The 18,277-nt window shown below is 41.9% G+C and overlaps 1 protein-coding gene across 1 annotated transcript in view; it reads left to right on the top strand.

The window, feature by feature from the left end:
* cog5 (component of oligomeric golgi complex 5) overlaps positions 1 to 18,277 on the top strand; it is an 88,009-nt gene that overhangs the window by 36,263 nt on the left and 33,469 nt on the right. The window contains exons 7-8 of the mRNA XM_055006396.1: positions 8,927 to 9,057; positions 16,091 to 16,250. Of these exons, the coding sequence (XP_054862371.1) occupies positions 8,927 to 9,057; positions 16,091 to 16,250 (291 nt within the window). The remainder of the gene's footprint in view (positions 1 to 8,926; positions 9,058 to 16,090; positions 16,251 to 18,277) is intronic.

Raw genomic sequence — 18,277 nt, forward strand, 5'->3', positions numbered from 1 at the left:
GTGGTCCAGAGGACGCGCACCGGCGCTGCTGGACGTGCTGCAGTGAACGGCGACGGCTGGTCGCACTGCGGCGAACGGCGGCGGCTGGACATGCCACGGTGAACGGATGGACGCGCCACGGAGAACGGCTGGAGGAGCCACGGTGAACAGCAGCTGAACGTGCCGCGGAGAAGGACGGTAAGGGAACTGACACAGAGGCAGCCAGGAAGACAGGTGGAACAAACAGGTAGCGGATCGATCGGTCCAGCGGAGAATACACGGGGTAGCGGACGCTACGATCTGGCAGGGAGGTGAAGGGCGAGCCCGGCTTTATCCCCGGCTGATGGCTGATCTGATCCAGCTGCGCTCCCTCTGCAGCTGGAGCCCATGAACCCTGATGACCGGTGCAGCACAGAGGAGGGTGGGACAGAGAGCGAGAACAGGAGGCAGGAGAGGAAGAGCAAGGAAGAGGTAAGGAGAAAAGGGAGAAAGAAAGAAGGGGAGCAGAGAAAGACAGGGAACCAGACTGGGACTCAGACAGTACACCCCCCCACCCCCCCCGGGACCCCCTGGAGGCCGGACTGGGAACCCCTTTAGAGGCCGGACTGGGAACCGGCGGCGGCGGGACCCCTCTGGAGGCTGTGCTGGAGGCCGGACTGTGAACCAGCAGCAGCGGCACCCCTCTGGGAGCTGGGCTGGAGGCCAGAATGAGGACCGGCGGCGGCGGGACCTCTCTGGAGGCCGGACTGGGAACCGGCAGCGGCGGGACCCCTCTGGTGGCCGTACTGGGAACTGGCGGCGGCGGGACCCCTCCAGAGGCCGGACTGGAGGCTGGACTGGGGACCCACTCGATGCTGGAGCGGCCACTGCAGGGGGACCACTCGGTGCTGGAGTGGCCAGTTTGCCAGGGGAGGTGTTTGCTGCCTCTGGAACCATCCTCAGGCTGGGAGGAAGGGCAGCAGATTCTGACTGGTCTCCGTCTCGAACTCCATGGACCCTCTTGAAGGTAGCAGGGAGGATGGCGTTGCGCCCCTCAAGGACAGGAGAGGAGGCTTTAAGCCTTCTAAAGACAGGAGCGGGGCGTCGGTCCCAACAAGGACAAGAGAGGGGGCGGCAGCCCCAACAAGGACTGGAGACGGGGCGGCGGCGCAGGGCCCCTCCAAGGCTGCAGCTGAGGCGGCGCAGGGCCCCTCCAAGGCTGCAGCTGAGGCAGCACAGGGCCCCTCCACGACTGGAGGTGAGGTGGCACGAGGCCCTCCCAAGGCAAGAACAGGTGAGGTGGCACGAGGCTCCTCCACGACAGGAAATGAGGCGGCACGGGGCCCCTCCACGACAGGAAATGAGGCGGCACGGGGCCCCACCACGACAGGAAATGAGGCGGCACCAGGCCTGTCCAAGGCAGGAACAGGTGAGGCGGCACAGGGCCCCTCCAAGGCAGGAACGGCTGAGGCGGCACAGGGCCCTTCCAAGGCAGAAGAGGCGGCGTCAAGCACCTCAAGGACTGAGGTGGCAGCTCCAAGCACCCCAGGATCTGTGGAGACGGCCAGAGACTCCCCGTGGATCCCATAGGCGGTTCTGAGCACCTCAAAACCAGAAACGGCATTAAGTGCCTCATGAGCTGCAGAGGAGGCCTCAGACCCCTCAAGAAAAGGTAAAGCGGCCACCAGCCTCTCAGCAACTGAAGAGTCCGCTTTCAGTGTATCAGGAACTGAGGAGGTGACCCCGGGCCCTCTTAAGACAGGAGCAGCGGTGGCGTCGACCCGTCCGGAACCAACAGGGACGGCGTCGACCCACCCGGAACCAACAGGGGCGGCGTCGACCCGCTCAAGAGTGGCTTGAAGACAGGGCTGGTGCAGGGAGACCCCCGTGATGGATACTGTCGGGGCCTCAGCCGGGCCCGGGAACGAGGCCTCAGAAAAACGGCGCGGCGAAGTCAAGGTGCCATGAAGTGGCGAGGTGTGGCCTCTCCTGGAGCTGCGTCTCTGGCAGGAGAGCTTTCCCACAAGTGGCTCAACAGGATGCAAGGGAGCAAACTCTGGTTCATTGCTGGGTGGGGGGCTAGCTGGCTGTGAGCAGGCTAGCTCAGGAGCAGGCAGAGAGCTACCGGGCAGGGTTGTCGGATGGGTCAGGGCAGGGCCCAACAGCTCAAAGACAAATTCCGGCAGAAGGTGAGTGAGCCGAGGCTTCTGGGCAACCTCTCGGTGTGCCAGTGACACATACACCTCCGCTAGGTGAGGGTCTGGCGCCTCCTTCCGCAATCCATAGTAGTGAGCCAGTTTATTGAGTAGCTCATTGTACTCCTTATTTTGGACGGAGTCAAATGAGGATTCTGAAGGCTGGGGCCGACCACGGTGGAGCCGCCCCCCCGGCTGACTTTGATCCACGGTGGGGGTCGTGGAAAAACACAGCCAGACTGAATGTTTGCTGGGTTCATGTTCTTGGCCAGATTGTACTGTCACGTAGTGGGGAATTGAACCCAGAGTGCAAACATTCAGTCAGGCACCGGTCTGAACAAAGGCTTTTGTTGTCTTTGTTGACAAAGAACCAAAACTAAATTAAATGACCCAGACAATACTCACAGTATCAAAATAGGTAGTACAGGGAGAGGGGGCTGGCAGGGTCTGGTGACCGGCGATCCAGAGGACGCGCACCGGCGCTGCTGGACGTGCTGCAGTGAATGGCGACGGCTGGTCGCACTGCGGCGAACGGCGGCGGCTGGACATGCCACGGTGAACGGATGGACGCTCCACGGAGAATGGCTGGAGGAGCCGCGGTGAACAGCAGCTGAACATGCCGTGGAGAAGGCCGGTAAGGGAACTGACACAGAGGCAGCCAGGAAGACAGGCGGAACAAACAGGTAGCGGATCGGTCGGTCCAGCGGAGAATACATGGGGTAGTGGACGCTACGATCTGGCAGGGAGGTGAAGGGCGAGCCCGGCTTTATCCCCGGCTGATGGCTGATCTGATCCAGCTGCGCTCCCTCTGCAGCTGGAGCCCATGAACCCTGATGACCGGCGCAGCACAGAGGAGGGTGGGACAGAGAGCGAGAACAGGAGGCAGGAGAGGAAGGCAAGGAAGAGGTGAGGAGAAAAGGGAGAGAGACAGAAGGGGAGCAGAGAAAGACAGGGAACCAGACTGGGACTCTGACACATTGTGAGTGGAACATGGACTCTATGATTAAGGAGACATATATTGACTTCTGTCATTGATTAGAACACAAGGTGCACTAAACCGTGGAAGTCTGTTTCCAAACTGAATGCTGCTAAAGTCCATATATGCAATTCTTGCTACTAAGGTAATACCTCTGGGCAGTTGTTTCAGGCTAACAAGACCAGGCCCCATCTTAAAAAAAGAGGCGCGAAAGGATGTAACTTTACTTTTAGTGACCACCAGCACATAAAAACCATTAAAATCAACAAAGTTTGATAGACTGCTTATGAAGTTTGATGATTTCCCCCCAAAATCTAGTTTGCAAAGCTGTTTCTTTAGGCCCTACACCCCTAATGTCTATGTAAGATTTATATAGCCAAGTATTTTCATTATCACTTTTGTTTGCATGCAGTATCCAAAAGCTAGTGCTAAAATGTAATTCCTTTACATTTTAGGTAATGTACATCGTTTATTAATACAATAATGTTTGAGAAAGAAAAATCTTGATAGAGGTATACGCATAGTTGAACTGAGGGTTGAAAAACACTGAAGAATAAAAAAAAAAATCTAAATTTTTTCGTCATTCATAAAATTTGACTACTTGTGGAAACCTGAGTTTGCTTTCAACCTATTTTTGTTCATAAAATATGGTACAAATTTGTAGGAGAACATTGATATTATAGCTCACATTAGGGGAAAAACTCATACATACCAAATAGTAGTTTTGTCCCATTCTTAAATTCACTTTCAACCCTCCATTTTGCATTGGACCTTTAAGCAACTCCATACACACACACCGTCACATCATGTTTTACACTGGCTGTGATACACTGCGGCCTGGCAGTTGCACAGCCTCTGTGCTTCTGAAGCTGTTTCAGTCATTCTTCTTGATAGCCGAAAAAAACTTCCTGCAGAGCTGTCTGCTTTGTGTTACAGTACAGCTCCTGTTTAATCAACAAATACTTGTCAAATAATGTGCCTTCCTTACGGTTTGAAAAAAAATTGACACTTTTTTTTCCACGATTCTGTTTTGTAGGCTTTGAAATCCTCATATTTTGGAAAACATTGATTTCACAAATATATTTGTACTCCGCAAAGGAGATTGTTTCTTAAATTGTCTCTTTCAGTTCTGCAGTTATTCTCTACTGAATGGAACGCCTCTCTTTGACGTTTCCCTATTTCTGCATGGTAAATTTAAGCAACTTAGCTTGGAAAAGATGAAGGTTAGACTAGAGCCGAGTTCTGAGAAGTTTTTGTGGAGGGTCTTCTATTTTTGCTTATCAGGAGTAATGTATTGTATCTATTGCTAGTGATTGGAAATCCAGTGTCACAAAGGTTTTCATTTTCTACAAAAGAAATACAAACCTTTCAAAACAACTTTTTGATATTACGGGGGAAAGTATTATTCAAAGCATAGGTTTTCAGTCAAGGAACCCTCTTACTATTTGCACTTCTTCTGTGGCTGTAGAAGGCAAATTGAAGCAGTTTTTGTAAAGGATGGTAGTGTCTGCTGCCAGCAAAGTCAAGTTTGAATACGGCCGAACTTTACATTTGTTGAAACTGGGAATATAATTAGTCATTATTTAATTGATAGCAGTAAAAATCAAAATGCTTAGAAATATAACATCTGATAAGCCAGAGGATGAGGGACATGCATGTCATAAAATGTGTTGTACATTAGCTGTGGTAGCTGTTGTGCTGTGTTGAACCTATTACTGTTTAATGAAATGGAAGTCTGCAGCTCGTTTGCTGTGTTTAATACTGTGTCATGAGGAGATGGTCGCTATAGTACTGTTTTCATTGTTACTATTGTTATCATGTTTGTATTTTACTGACTATGACTTAAGGTTAAGGGTTAAGTTAATAATTGAAATATGATATGAACTTGACATACCTAAGGTTTACTTAATCCGTTTGTGAAAGCAGTTAAGATCAAGTATTGATGGTTAACATGGCCAATTATTACTTTAAAAAATGTTTAAAATTTGCATCCCTAGTTAAGACTAATTTGAACATAATCACATACCATGTCTATATTTACTCTCTAAACCATAATGACATTTTTATGAGCATGGGTGAGTGTACAGTAGATGGGTGTAGAGAAAAATAGGCAGCCAGTGTTTGGTAAACATACTGTCTTGGATAGCAAGTCGATATGCTTAGTTTAGAGATAGGTGACTAGGATAGCGATATGTCAAGCTACTTTAGACTTATGTGGTCACTGAGTGTTTTTTTTAGAATTCACGTTTCATGTCTCAATTGATGTTTGAATATTTAAGTATTTCCTTCATTTGATTTAATTTTGAATAAACAGTACAATCTCAAAGTACAACCTTCTACAGTCACAGTTTGCTGAAACTAGTCCAATTCGGACTATATAGAATTAGATACTGAAGCAAGACTTGGATTGTTAAGCTGCAGTTTTTAGCCTCCTTTATGAAATCCCACTTAGGTCTGCCTTCTCGTCTACACTTCAGCCTTCTTAATTTGTGCTCAGTGATAATTATTTCCTGACTGTTAAATATGCACTGATAAGTGGGAAGCAGATCCTCCCTGCTGGCTGTACCCATCCACAACCCACTATGCTCATTACCTTTAGCACTATGGTTATGCTGAAGGGTGTACTCTACGCTATACCATTCTGCTAATTCAAGCTCTACAATACTGTCATATGCAACACATAGTTTTATAAATGGGTAACTGATGACTAGCAATATCTGTCTTGTCCTCTGAAGAACAAACTGAACAAAATCTGCCTTTGCAGAAACCAGGGCACATCTGTGCCGGAGCACAACTTATCCCCTGGGAGCTACCACATAATTTCCATTGGCCTGTGTCATCTCTGTGTGTGTGAGTGTGTGTGTGTCTGTGTGTGTGTTCAAGCATGGTGTATCAGACAGCCCTGTGAGCATATTATGACACAAGTCAGAAAAGACCAACCTCTTTCTTTCCCGTTCGCTTTCCCAGTTACACATATCTAAGCAAAGAAATGGATGTAGGGCTCAGCTGTTCCATTGTAGCCTCTGGCAGATTTTGTACTTGGGTTGAGGCTTCGAACGGATTGGTTTTGAATTGAATGTGGCTCCTGTCCAATTCCCTGGTCCTCTGTGCCTCAGCCCACCACCTGCCTGATAATGCTTTTCCTCTCTCTCTGGGAAGAAGAGCAAACAATCTGTAGCTCTTGACAAATAGCACATCTGAAATGGTTTGATATCAGTCCCCACTCCGAACATCTTTCTGCCTCTCTTATCATAATAGGCAGCTGATTTCCCTGCATCTTTTGTCTTTCTAATTTATTAAAAGATATCGGAATCAGATAAAACAACACTGATATGTACACTGTACACTTCACCGGCAGTAATAAGAAAATGGTATAATTGTAACTGTATAATAAATGAAAATTATTACACATTTATATAAATACATTTGATGTAAATTCTCATTAAAGCACATAACAAAAAAGCAAAGATTGGTTGCATTTACAAACACCAAGCATATCACAGGCCTTGATAATGATGCTTGCTCCTTCTCCTACACCACCAATGGGCTACTGAAAACTGCTCCCCATCCAGGTCTACTGAGGCGTTCAATTCTGCTGTCGCCATCCCTTTGGCTTGTTGTTGCCCCCTTCTGCGCCAGACCTCCCCTCTTAGAGTCTACACCTGGTGGGGAATGACAGCTGCCTTTGAGAGATGGGTGTCGTAATCACAAATCACCTCTGGCCCTTGCTTCATACCAGTCAATCCTGTGTTCCCCACTACTTCCAACTAAGCAACACATTCCCAGTTCCCTGCACTGAGGACTGATGAACTTGATGCTGCACAAATGCCTGCATCTTTCCTTTGACCAATGACACCTGGTCATGGCCAGCTAATCAGAACCGTAACTTTAATATGGTGTATCAATCTCACTGTGGTTGCCCTCTGTGTACCTGAGGATGCCCAAAGTTCAAGACTTTCTTGAACATTTATTTTTTCATTGCCTCTTATTGATGCTAATTCAGTTTACCTCAAAGCTGATCTTACTTGCTTTTTACATTGAATTTTTTTTTATCAAGGTGAAATACTTTATCCTTATTTATTTTTAATAAAATTATTACCTGTGTGCCTTTAAAAAGTGGTTACATTTCAAACTGTGGGGCTAAATTCGAAGTATACCTTTTTTCTGGTGGTCTTTATTAAAAAGCAGTCTTTTGAAAATTAGCCATAATTATTAATCCTGAATGAAATGAGGCATTTTACTGTGATAACATTTTCAGCTATATTCTACTCTTAACACCACAGCAATGGAGACAGTGCTTGTGAGCACAAAACATAAACCAGCAGACAGCTTCTTCTGATGCGGTATCCATTTAAATCACAGTTGAAACATGTTTACAAAATGGTGACAAACATGGATGTTGGCACATCTATGCTATGTTGATATGTATCAACATAAAGAAACCAGCTTTTAAATGTGCTTTCCCTGATTTGTCACTTGCTGGCAAGATAAACAAGACATGAGCTAACATGAATGCGATATTAGCCTCAGTGATTAACACGAAATATGAAAAACGGTGGTTCAGGGTGCAAGAAATTAGCATGCACTAAAAAATTAAATGGCTTTTGTCACTCTGCTTGAGCCCTGTCTTCATAGACAGGGCACTCGCATATATTCAAGTCAGACTCTTGGAGGTTGCCAGGAAGAAGTTGGTGCCAGCAGGCTGTAGTTTAGTCACACACACCAGTCTGTTGTCTGCTGTCTGTCTTCTCCCTTCACATCTTAACACTGTCTCCCTGTTCCAGCCTGTTCATCTCTCTGCCTGGTGCGCATTTCTGTTCGTTCGTGGCTGAATTAACTTCCCACACAAGTAAGGACTTCTGTCAGTGCCTCAAAACTTTTCAGAGAAATGTCACGTTCACTTTAGCTTCCTCTTAATTTTCATTCAAAAACTGCATTATCCATAAAATGTTTGAGGGCACTCGGACCCTTTTAGTATGGCAACTGCCAGTTCTGCAGTTTTGCATAGTTGTAAATCACTGTGATGTTAACTGAAAGTGTAGTGAATATGTCTGAAAGTAAACTGCAGCAACAGAAAGTCTGGCAGCAGTCTGATTGCCAGTGCTGCTAGAAAAACTACGGTAAAGCTCAAGTGTTGCTGAAGGCGCTCATGATTGGTTGGACAAAATCATACATATTGTCTGGGTTACATCAATTTCATATCATAGCAAAACAGGAATCGGTTGCAAGATGAGTCAATATTTCTTCTTATAATGCACGATCAAGCTTTTCAAAGCAGTTGGTTGGACAACAAATACAGGAGCAAAAGTAGAATGGAAATATTTAACACGCAGTTAGAAGTGTTATGTGCTTCTTTGAAACAAGTGTTGCAGACAAATCTGTCAAGTTGACTAGTCCCACTGTCATCTTTTCTGTCAGTGGTATGCAAATTAATTGGCATAAATATGATAATTTGATCACAAAGGAGATGTGCCGATGACGATACATGCTGACTGAGCCATTGCTGTGTGAGTGAAAAACCCAAGTTGTTGGAAAATGGTCAAATATATTGCCTTGTCTAAAAAAAACACTTAAGTTCAAGCCTTGGTCTTTGATGTGTGTTTGTGTGAATGAGACGCTATTACCTGTGAGTTAATAGAAATAACCAGAGCAGAGGACACTGATATGACACATAAACAATAACTTCGTTTAATTCCACTTAGGCACATTCAATACATGATTTCCTCGTCTTGGTCTTTTGTGTTTATTATAGATTTAATGCTGTTTTTTTGTATGTGTTTGCTTGCATTTGCTCCAGACTACCTGTCACAAGGCGTGGATCTGAGTAGCATTGAGGTGATTGAGAACGACTTGTTGCTGATTAGCAGAGCTAGACTGGAGGTGGAGAACCAAGCCAAGAGACTGCTGGAGCAGGGCATGGAGATCCAGGTACTCAACACAAAGACAAAAACATACAGTTGTTTGCTTTTGCTCACACTGGACTGTCCAGAGCCTATGGTGCTACTTTATTTAGTTTAGTATGTTATTATTCAGTTGATATATAAGTGAAGCATCAGAGTCAAACCTGTAATTTCATTAATTGTGTCCCAGGCCTTTGTTTTCTTCACCTTTGAGCCTCTGTACTACTACTTTAACTTTTTGTTAATGCAAACTAAACAGTTTGTTTCTGCTCACCTGTTAGCTTGACATATTTAAAACAATGCATTAGTGCAACGTTTGTTTTTTGTTTTTTACTTTTTTGTGCTAAGTTTCTGTCACTAAAAGCCAACACTATTATTCGCGATGGTCATTATTTCAATACTGGATTTTATCTGAGAATTTCTGATGTACTCTATAACATTCAACAAACTTAGACTAAACAAGTAAAAATAAAAGCAGCCCAATGTTTAATTTTAGATAGATGTACTGTACCTCCAACTTATATGTATCAAATAAGATATATCAGACTGTTAAAAACATCAAAACAAAAATAAGTTTTTAAGAAATACACCTCTTTGATTCTTGTGGCTTACATTGACCACTGAATATTAATAAGAATGAGTACCTTTGTGTCAATACACCATCCAAGCAAATCCCAAGTGCTGCCTTGTTATTCCACCCAGCCACTGTTTCTCTTCACTGAGTGCTAAGCTTTCTTACTGAGTCCTTCAAAAAAGTAAATGAGTCACAGTAATTAAAACACCCATACCACCCTTATGGTTTTATCCTCTTTAATTATTAAGTACAAATAGTTCTAAAAAATGTGCCTTGTCCAGAGTTGAGAAAAATTTTTACTTTTGTGATTTTTTTTAAAAATTGCTTTTTTATCTCCATCTCATATAACATCACAGATGCTTTATGTGTGATATATTTCCTCTAATGATCTTTTTTTCTTTTGAAAAGAAGTAGAAATAGATTTTTTTTTAAAAATATGTTAAGCTGTTGGTTGTTTACAACTGAAGGACAACAGAAGAAGAGAGATGAACACTTTGTTTGTATGTTGTTCTGTACATTTGAGAGATACAGAGCACATGGAAGTGCTGCTAACCTTAATCTGCCCCAGAAAACCTTGTTCTCATGGGGACTGTGTCCCATTAAAGAAAGTGTGTGTTTATGTATGTGCGTGTGCAAGACAGTCTGTTCAATGTCCACGATGACATGTTACCAGTGTCCAGAAGAGTGCTGGAGCTGTGTTTCAGCTTTTGTGTTCATGATGCAGCCATGTTTCGCTTTGTTCCTCCTTACGCCCCTGTATGGACAGGTAACAAAACATTGGGTTTGCAACACTCTGATCTCTACAACCAGGGTTTACATGTCTACAGTGCCTATAAAAAGTATTCATCGCCCTTGGATGTTTCACCCTTTTGTTGCTTTTATACATGAAATCATGGTCAATATAATTTGTTTTTCTTTTTTGCCAAGAATTTGCAGAAAAACCTCTTTAATATCAAAGTGAAAACAATTTTTCCAAAATCATGTCAATTAATTAAAAATATGTAAGGTAAAGTAAATGATTGCATAAATATTTAGCCCCTTCAGTAGATTGCTATAAAAAGATCTACTCATTTGATGTCCCGCAGAATTCAGTTAACTCCATTATTCTGAAATGGATGGAGTATGGCACTTGTTTAAATCTGCCTAGAGCAGGTTATCCTCACAAACTGAATGACTGAGTAAGAAGAAGACTGGTGAGGGGGGGCCACCAAGACACCTATGACCACTCAAAAGGAGTTAAAAGCTTCAGTGGCACAGATGGGAGACGCTGTACATACAACAACTGTAGCCTGGGTTCTTCAACAGTCAAAGATGTATGGAAGAGTGGTAAAGAAAAAATCACTGTTGAAAAAAGCTCACATAAAATCTCACCTGGAATTCACCCAAAGGCATGTGGGAGACTCCAAAGTCAACTGGAAGAAGGTTCTTTGGTCTGATGAGACAAAATCTAGCTTTTTGGCCATCAGACTAGACACTATATTTGGTGAACACCAAACACTGTACATCGCAGCAAACACACCATGAAGCATTGTGGTGGCAACATCATGATGTGGGGATGCTTCTCAGCAGCAGGCCCTGGAAGGCTTGTAAAGGTGGAGGGGAACATGAAAGCTGAAAAATATTGCCAAATCCTGGAGGATAATCTGACTCAGTCTGCAAGAGAACTATGACTTAAGATAAAAATTATTTTCCAGCAAGACAACGACCCCAAGCATACAGCAAAAGTTACACATAAATGGTTGAAAGACAACAAGGTGAACATTCTGAAGTGACCAAGTCAAAGCCCAGATCTCAATCCAATTAAGAATTTGTGTGAGGATTTGAAAAGAGCTGTTTGCTCCCAATCCCCAAGCAACCTGACAGAGCTTGAACTGTTTTGCAAGGAAGAACTGAGAAAAACAGCAATGTCCAGATGTGCAAGGCTGACTGAGACATATCCACACTGACTCAGTGCTGTGATTGCAGCCAAAAGTGCATCTACTAAATCCTGACCTGAAGGGGCTGAATATTTATGCAATCATTTACTTTACCTAATATATTTTTAATTGACGTATATTGTTTCGCAAATTCTTGTCAAAAAAGTCTAATTAGCATTGACCATGATTTAATGTATAAAAGCACAACAAAAGGGTGAAACATCCAAGGGGAATGAATACTTTTTATAGGCATTATAAATGTTTTCCCACAACTCCCATTGTTATATTATATTGTGCTACCTGCTTTAGTAAAAGGACAGTAAAATAGTGATGTTTAATATTATGTACAATATATTTTTCTTTAAAATATTAGACAAGTAATAACTGAAACAGTAGAATCATACAGAATGGAAGTCCTTGGGTGAATTACCAGCTTTTCATCAGGAATATTTGTTAGACCTCAGAAGCTCCCTTCACAGGGACACATAAAATAATTATTTTTTTAAAAGTACTCCTTGGGATGAATAAACACAGCTCACTGTACAATGTATGTAAAATTGTCTAAGTTGCTTTTGAACAGCAAATTAAAAATACAGCAGATCAGAAGACAGGGACACCATGTGCTAAAATATAAAAATATATAGACGTATAACAAAGCCTGTTTAATTGGCCCCTCTGCGCTTGAATAAAGTAAAATTTGCAGTATGTACAACTTGTTGCCTTATTATTGTTACAACTAATGATTACTCTGCAAATGATTTTTTTGAATAATATCCATGCTTACAGTAGCTTTCACAAAGAGAAGCCTCTTCGGTACTGCAATATGATTCCCTGACAGGAGACGACAGGAAAAGGTAGCAGTCTGTGAAGAGCCACTAAAGGAATGTACAAGGATTAAGAAAAGTTTTCACAGACAGATTTAAAGGAAAACATATTTGTATATTTTTGGAAAGTTTTTGATACTTGTGACATTTAGAATGGTTACTATTTACCTCAACTGGGATGATCAGAAAATGGTGCACTTCAGAAGGATTATAGTAACTGTTGTGAAAATCTGTCTCTTGGTATTCACTACAGACTATACTGCTTAACTGAGTATTACATTTTAAGGCATCACAGTCACACCAACAGTGGTTATTTAGAAAAAATGTAACAAGGCAATGTCCTCACACCAACAGAAAAATCCCTGGTACGTTGCATGGCTAATGAGGCTAATCTTATCATTAGCTTTGATCAATGAATCAGTCAGTCACACTTTATTCATGTAGTACTTTTCATACAAATACAATGCAACGCAAAGTGCTTTACTGATAACAGAAATATCAATCCAATAAAAAGTACCAAAAACAAGCAAAGCCATTTTCAACCATTGGCTCTGCATGGCGAAACCCAAATTTTTTAACCACAACATTGACTGACAAACTCACCTTACACGAGTTAAAAACAATGGCTGTGGTGTGAAATCAGCAATATTTCCATGTAAAATGACTGTTCAGAGAAAAAAATTGAAGCAAGTCACACACACATACACACCTGTGCCAGCTGCTGTGTGAGCAACTGTTTTGCTTCGTCCAGCAGTGACCAGATCAGACACAGAGAGAGTTTTCTTCCTGAAGGGGCTGTGGACAACAGCAGCTCTGCTGCATTTAAAACTACACACACTGAAACAGCCTGTTTAGAACAAGAATAAAACCAAGGTATGTAGTCATTGTAGAATAAACCATCTTTGTGGTATTTTGAGCTGTAAATTGAAAGACTTACACCTACCACGAAAGGGAAGGAATATACCACCTCTTAAGCACTTTCAGAACTTTTAATATGAGACATCTGTGCAGGAGGTGTTGAGTCAGTTGACAGTGAATGAAGAAATGGCAAAGTAAAAGCAGTTGGATTTGTGTTATTGTGCATGCGTGTGAACTCAGAGAGAGGCTAAACAGGTGTGTCTGAAGCTGCTGACAGTGTGTGAAGTAGCAGGAGACTGTACCTCTACAGTCTGTTCCAAAGTCCTAGCAACCAGTTTATACTCCTACGTCTAGACAATAAGCTGTTTCTCCAAAAATAGATATTTTCACACCCTCTCTCCCTCTTTCTCTCTAACACACACACACGCACACACACACAAACAAACACAAACACACACACACACACACACACACACACACACACACACACACACACACACACACACACACACACACACACACACACACACACACACAAACACACACAAACACACACAAACACCGCTCTCTCCCCTGTGTATTCCACCCTCAGAAGAAGTATTTTTATCCTGACCACTGCTGGAGTAGCGATGGATAACAGCTTCTGCCACTGAGTTGTGTGTGTGGACATCTGGGCCTCTAGAGACACACACACATATTTACTGTATGCACACACAGTGACAACTTCTTATATCAGCCCAGGGAGTTGTTTATTGTGAATTTATGTAAGCAGTTGGACATGCCTGGGCTGTGTGGGAGCTAGTTTCACCTCAGTGCTCTGATTGAGCCAGCAGAGACCCTGTAGCCCATCTGTTGAGTGGGAGCTCAACTGCCCCACGTAGAAAAACTCCTCCTCTTTTCTTAAGGAATTAAAAAAAAAAAAAAAAAAAAACTTAAATCAATGAATCCTAGTGACTGAAATCTGCATCAGTTAGTTACACAGGGAAGCATTCAGACAATATGATCCCCTGCTTTTCCATTACAAGAATCAGGGATTAGGGACTGAAGTGAATTTGGTCTACTTTTTGCCTCAACTCTATTAAAACTATTGGTGCTGCATAGAACAGAAAAAGTCTGATGTTGCTTTCTGAACATCTGCCATGCTTTTCTAGTTTTACAATCCAACTTTAAAGTTACTGACAACCCTTTGTAGTGGTTCTGTTGGAAGCTACAACCTACAATTATGAAGCAAACTGCCACCAGAAGAAGAAAATCAAGGAATTAAAAAAATGTCAAAATACTCAGGTTAAATCTAAGTTAAGTGTTACTATGAATATTTGACCTTAAACATTTATCTCATAATTTTGACCTGGAGGAATTGTTCAACCTTTCAGAAGTGAAATGAGAAGGCTGATATCAATTACATGTCTGTGTGTTAAGTAGAGAGCTTGGAAAAGGACATGTTAGCCTATCTTAGCACATCGACGGAAACAAGGGATAAACAGCTAGCCTGGCTAACACACTTTAATCATGTTTGTTTTATCTGCACCCAAAACAAATGTAAAAATCACAGGTTATATGCTGTAACTGTTTCTTGATGAACAGCAACCAGTACTTTTGTGCAGCATCTTTGCTTGTTGCCTAGCAACCTCCTGAGGATGACAAGAGTGTGGGAAGTCATTGCTAGCTTCAGCACGTAACTCCCTCCTTTTTTTTTTTATTTATTTTTTTTTACATTTCTATTTAGAAATTCACCAAATGAGGTACAGGGTGGTGATTGGTAAGCTTGCGAGGTCTTGGTAGATCTATCTTTTCACTTTGGACAGAGCCAAACTAGCTGCTTTACCACCTACTCTCAGAGTTACTACTTAGCAAAGTGAATGGGCTGCACCTTTGTACTGTTCACAAATGAGATTGATGCCAATTTATTACCTCATTAAATTAACCTAGTAAAGAAAAAATGGCGTAGTTTATCAGGTATTTTCATTTGCTCTGTCTAGTTTTTTATGCCTTTCTTTTGCTTTACTGGTTGGCATCATCATACATAAAAGATAATTAATCCCATAATTGGTTAAGTCAGCTCACTTCATTAATGAAATGAAGTCATTTGGCCTTGCAAAGCTATTAAAAAAATAAAACCAATGACAGAGATGTAAAAATACCATCAAAAGTGAAACTGCAGTGACAGTGTTAATCAGTTGCAATGGCTCCTTCACCCTATCTTCATGTCTGTTTGTCAGAATCATTTTGAGTTATGGAATACAGACAGCAGCCTTTTAGGATTTTAGTAGAGTAGACCACTTGTATTTGCCACACCACTCTGTGTGAGACAATGATTGGACTGTGAGTAAAAAATTGTTGCATTATTGATTAGGCTCAGTTGTTTTTCAATAGTTTTGTGTAAAAAAATATCAGAAAATATGTTTTTAAAAGCCCCCATCACTGACAGAAAGAATATATGTTACTTTTAGTCAACAAAATGACACAGCTCATTAATGTTTTCCCTTTAAACAACAAGTTGTACTTTAACACATAAGTGTTTTAGTATTTAGTTCCTTCTCAATTTTCTCCACAGTGTGTGCAGTTTAACAAGAACAGCTCCAGAATCTATGACCTCTGATTCTCTCTTTCCTTTTCTTTTGTCCTATCCTCTCGTCGGTTTATCTTGTCTTGACTTTGCCGTTCTACATATTCACAGCTCTCTCTCTCATTAAATCAGTATAAGGGGTATTTTTAGCTGCTGCTGTCACCTCTGCACTTGGCTGGCAAACTGACTGTTTGTGTATGAAATCACCTGACCCATTAAGCTGATTTCATTCTGTTAAAAACCAGTGCCATGGATGACTGCCAACTTCATTTCTGTCTTTCTCTCTGCTTCTCCCTTCCTTTCTCCTTTTTCTCCTTGGCCAGAACCCAACCCAGGTTGGCACAGCCCTGCAAGTCTTCTATAACCTGGGCAGTCTTAGAGAGACCATTAGCACTGTTGTGGAGGGTTACCGGACCACTATACAAGACAACATCACTAGCGCTATTGACATCAAGGGCCTGACACAGCCAGTCAGCTCCAGAGGTAAGACTGAGAGTTCAAAAAGAAGTTTTTCTCATACACACTCACACAGGGCATACATTGTCCTCATTTCAAAAAGATAAAAGACAATGGAATTTTATAATTTGACCTAGTTCACAAGTTGGCTTGATCCAAAATAGATGATTATACCATGGCCACAGAGAATAGTCAGTTCTGGCTGCAGGGCATGTGTTATTTTCATGTCTCTGATGTAGCTGCTACATCATTGTTCTAATTAACAGCATTTTCAGACAGTTAGCTTTGATTAGGCTTAGTAGGCTCCTCCTGGCATATTTGTAACAATTTTTAAGGATTATTTTACTTGATGAAATGTCACATTAGCAACCAAATACACTCGTGGACAAAATTGTTGGTACCCCTCGGTTAATGAAAGAAAAACCCACCATGGTCACAGAAATAATTTGAATCTGACAAACAAAAGTAATAATAAATTAAAATTCTATGAAAATTAACCAATGAAAATGAGACATTGCTTTTGAACCATGGTTCGACAGAATTATTTTTAAAAATAAACTCATGAAAAAGGCCTTAACAAAAATGATGGTACCCCTAGAAAAGCCTGAAAATAATGTGACCATAGGGACATGTTCAATCAAAGTGTGTCCTCTAATTAGCATCACAGGTGTCTACAAACTTGTAATCAGTCAGTCGGCCTATTTATAGGGTTACAAGTGGTCACTGTGCTGTTTGGTGACATGGTGTGTACCACACTAAACATGGACCAGAGGAAACCAAGGAGAGAGCTGTCTCAGGAGATTAGAAAGAAAACTATAGACAAGCATGTTAAAGGTAAAGGCTATAAGACCATCTCCAAGCAGCTTGATGTTCCTGTGACTACAGTTGCACATATTATTCATAAATTTAAGATCCATGGGACTGTAGCCAACCTCCCTGGATGTGGCCGCAGGAGGAAAATTGATGACAAATGATGGATAATACGAATGGTAACAAAAGAGCCCAGAACAACCTCTAAAGACATAAAAGGTGAACTCCAAGGTCAAGGTACATCAGTGTCAGATCGCACCATCTGTCGTTGTTTGAGCCAAAGTGGACTTGATGGGAGACGACCAAGGAGGACACCATTGTTGAAAACAAATCATAAAAAAGCCAGACTGGAATTTGCCAAACTGCATGTTGACAAGCCACAAAGCTTCTGGGAGAATTTCCTATGAACAGACGAGACAAAACTGGAACTTTTTGGCAAGACACATCAGCTCTATGTTCACAGACACAAAAATGAAGCATATCAAGAAAAGAACACTGTCCCTACTGTGAAACATGGAGGAGGCTCTGTTCTGTTCTGGGTACCATCATTTTTGTCCGGGCCTGTTTCATGAGTTTATTTTTTTAAATAGTTCTGTTGAACCACGGTTCAAAAGCAATGTCTAATTTTCATAGAATTTTTATTTATTATTACTTTTGTCAGATTCAAATTATTTCTGTGACCATGGTTGGTTTTTCTTTCATTAACCGAGTACCAACAATTTTGTCCATGTGTTTAAATGTGACAGTTTGTTTTTTTTTTTAAAACAAGTCTTTAACATTTTTTTTAAAGGCGTTAAACTAACAATGACTGTATCCTAAAGCAAATATTGTGTGTGTGTGTGTGTGTGTGTGTGTGTGTGTGTGTGTGTGTGTGTGTGTGTGTGTGAGTGTGCAAAACCCATTATATCTTTTTTGCATATTTGTCCCACTTAAATGATTCAGACCAAATAAATCACCATTTTAAAAAAGCATTTTTTATTTTGTGGGTTATCTCTGTAGAATATCAAATCAATATAAATTTTAATTTGATGCTCTGGAACATTTCAGTGTGAGAAATATGCAAAAACAGTAGTTGTCAGGACTTGTTCACAGCACTGTATATCCATTGGTGTCCAGAACTATTACAAACACATCAATAAGTCACATTGTTGAATTACTGATGTGTATGTCAGACATGAGTGGCAGACATAGTACTTCATGAACGCACACTGTAAAATATTTGACTCAATCCCATTTGTTCTGCT

This window comes from Amphiprion ocellaris, chromosome 21 (assembly GCF_022539595.1).
Source record: "Amphiprion ocellaris isolate individual 3 ecotype Okinawa chromosome 21, ASM2253959v1, whole genome shotgun sequence".
Lineage (NCBI taxonomy): Eukaryota > Metazoa > Chordata > Actinopteri > Pomacentridae > Amphiprion > Amphiprion ocellaris.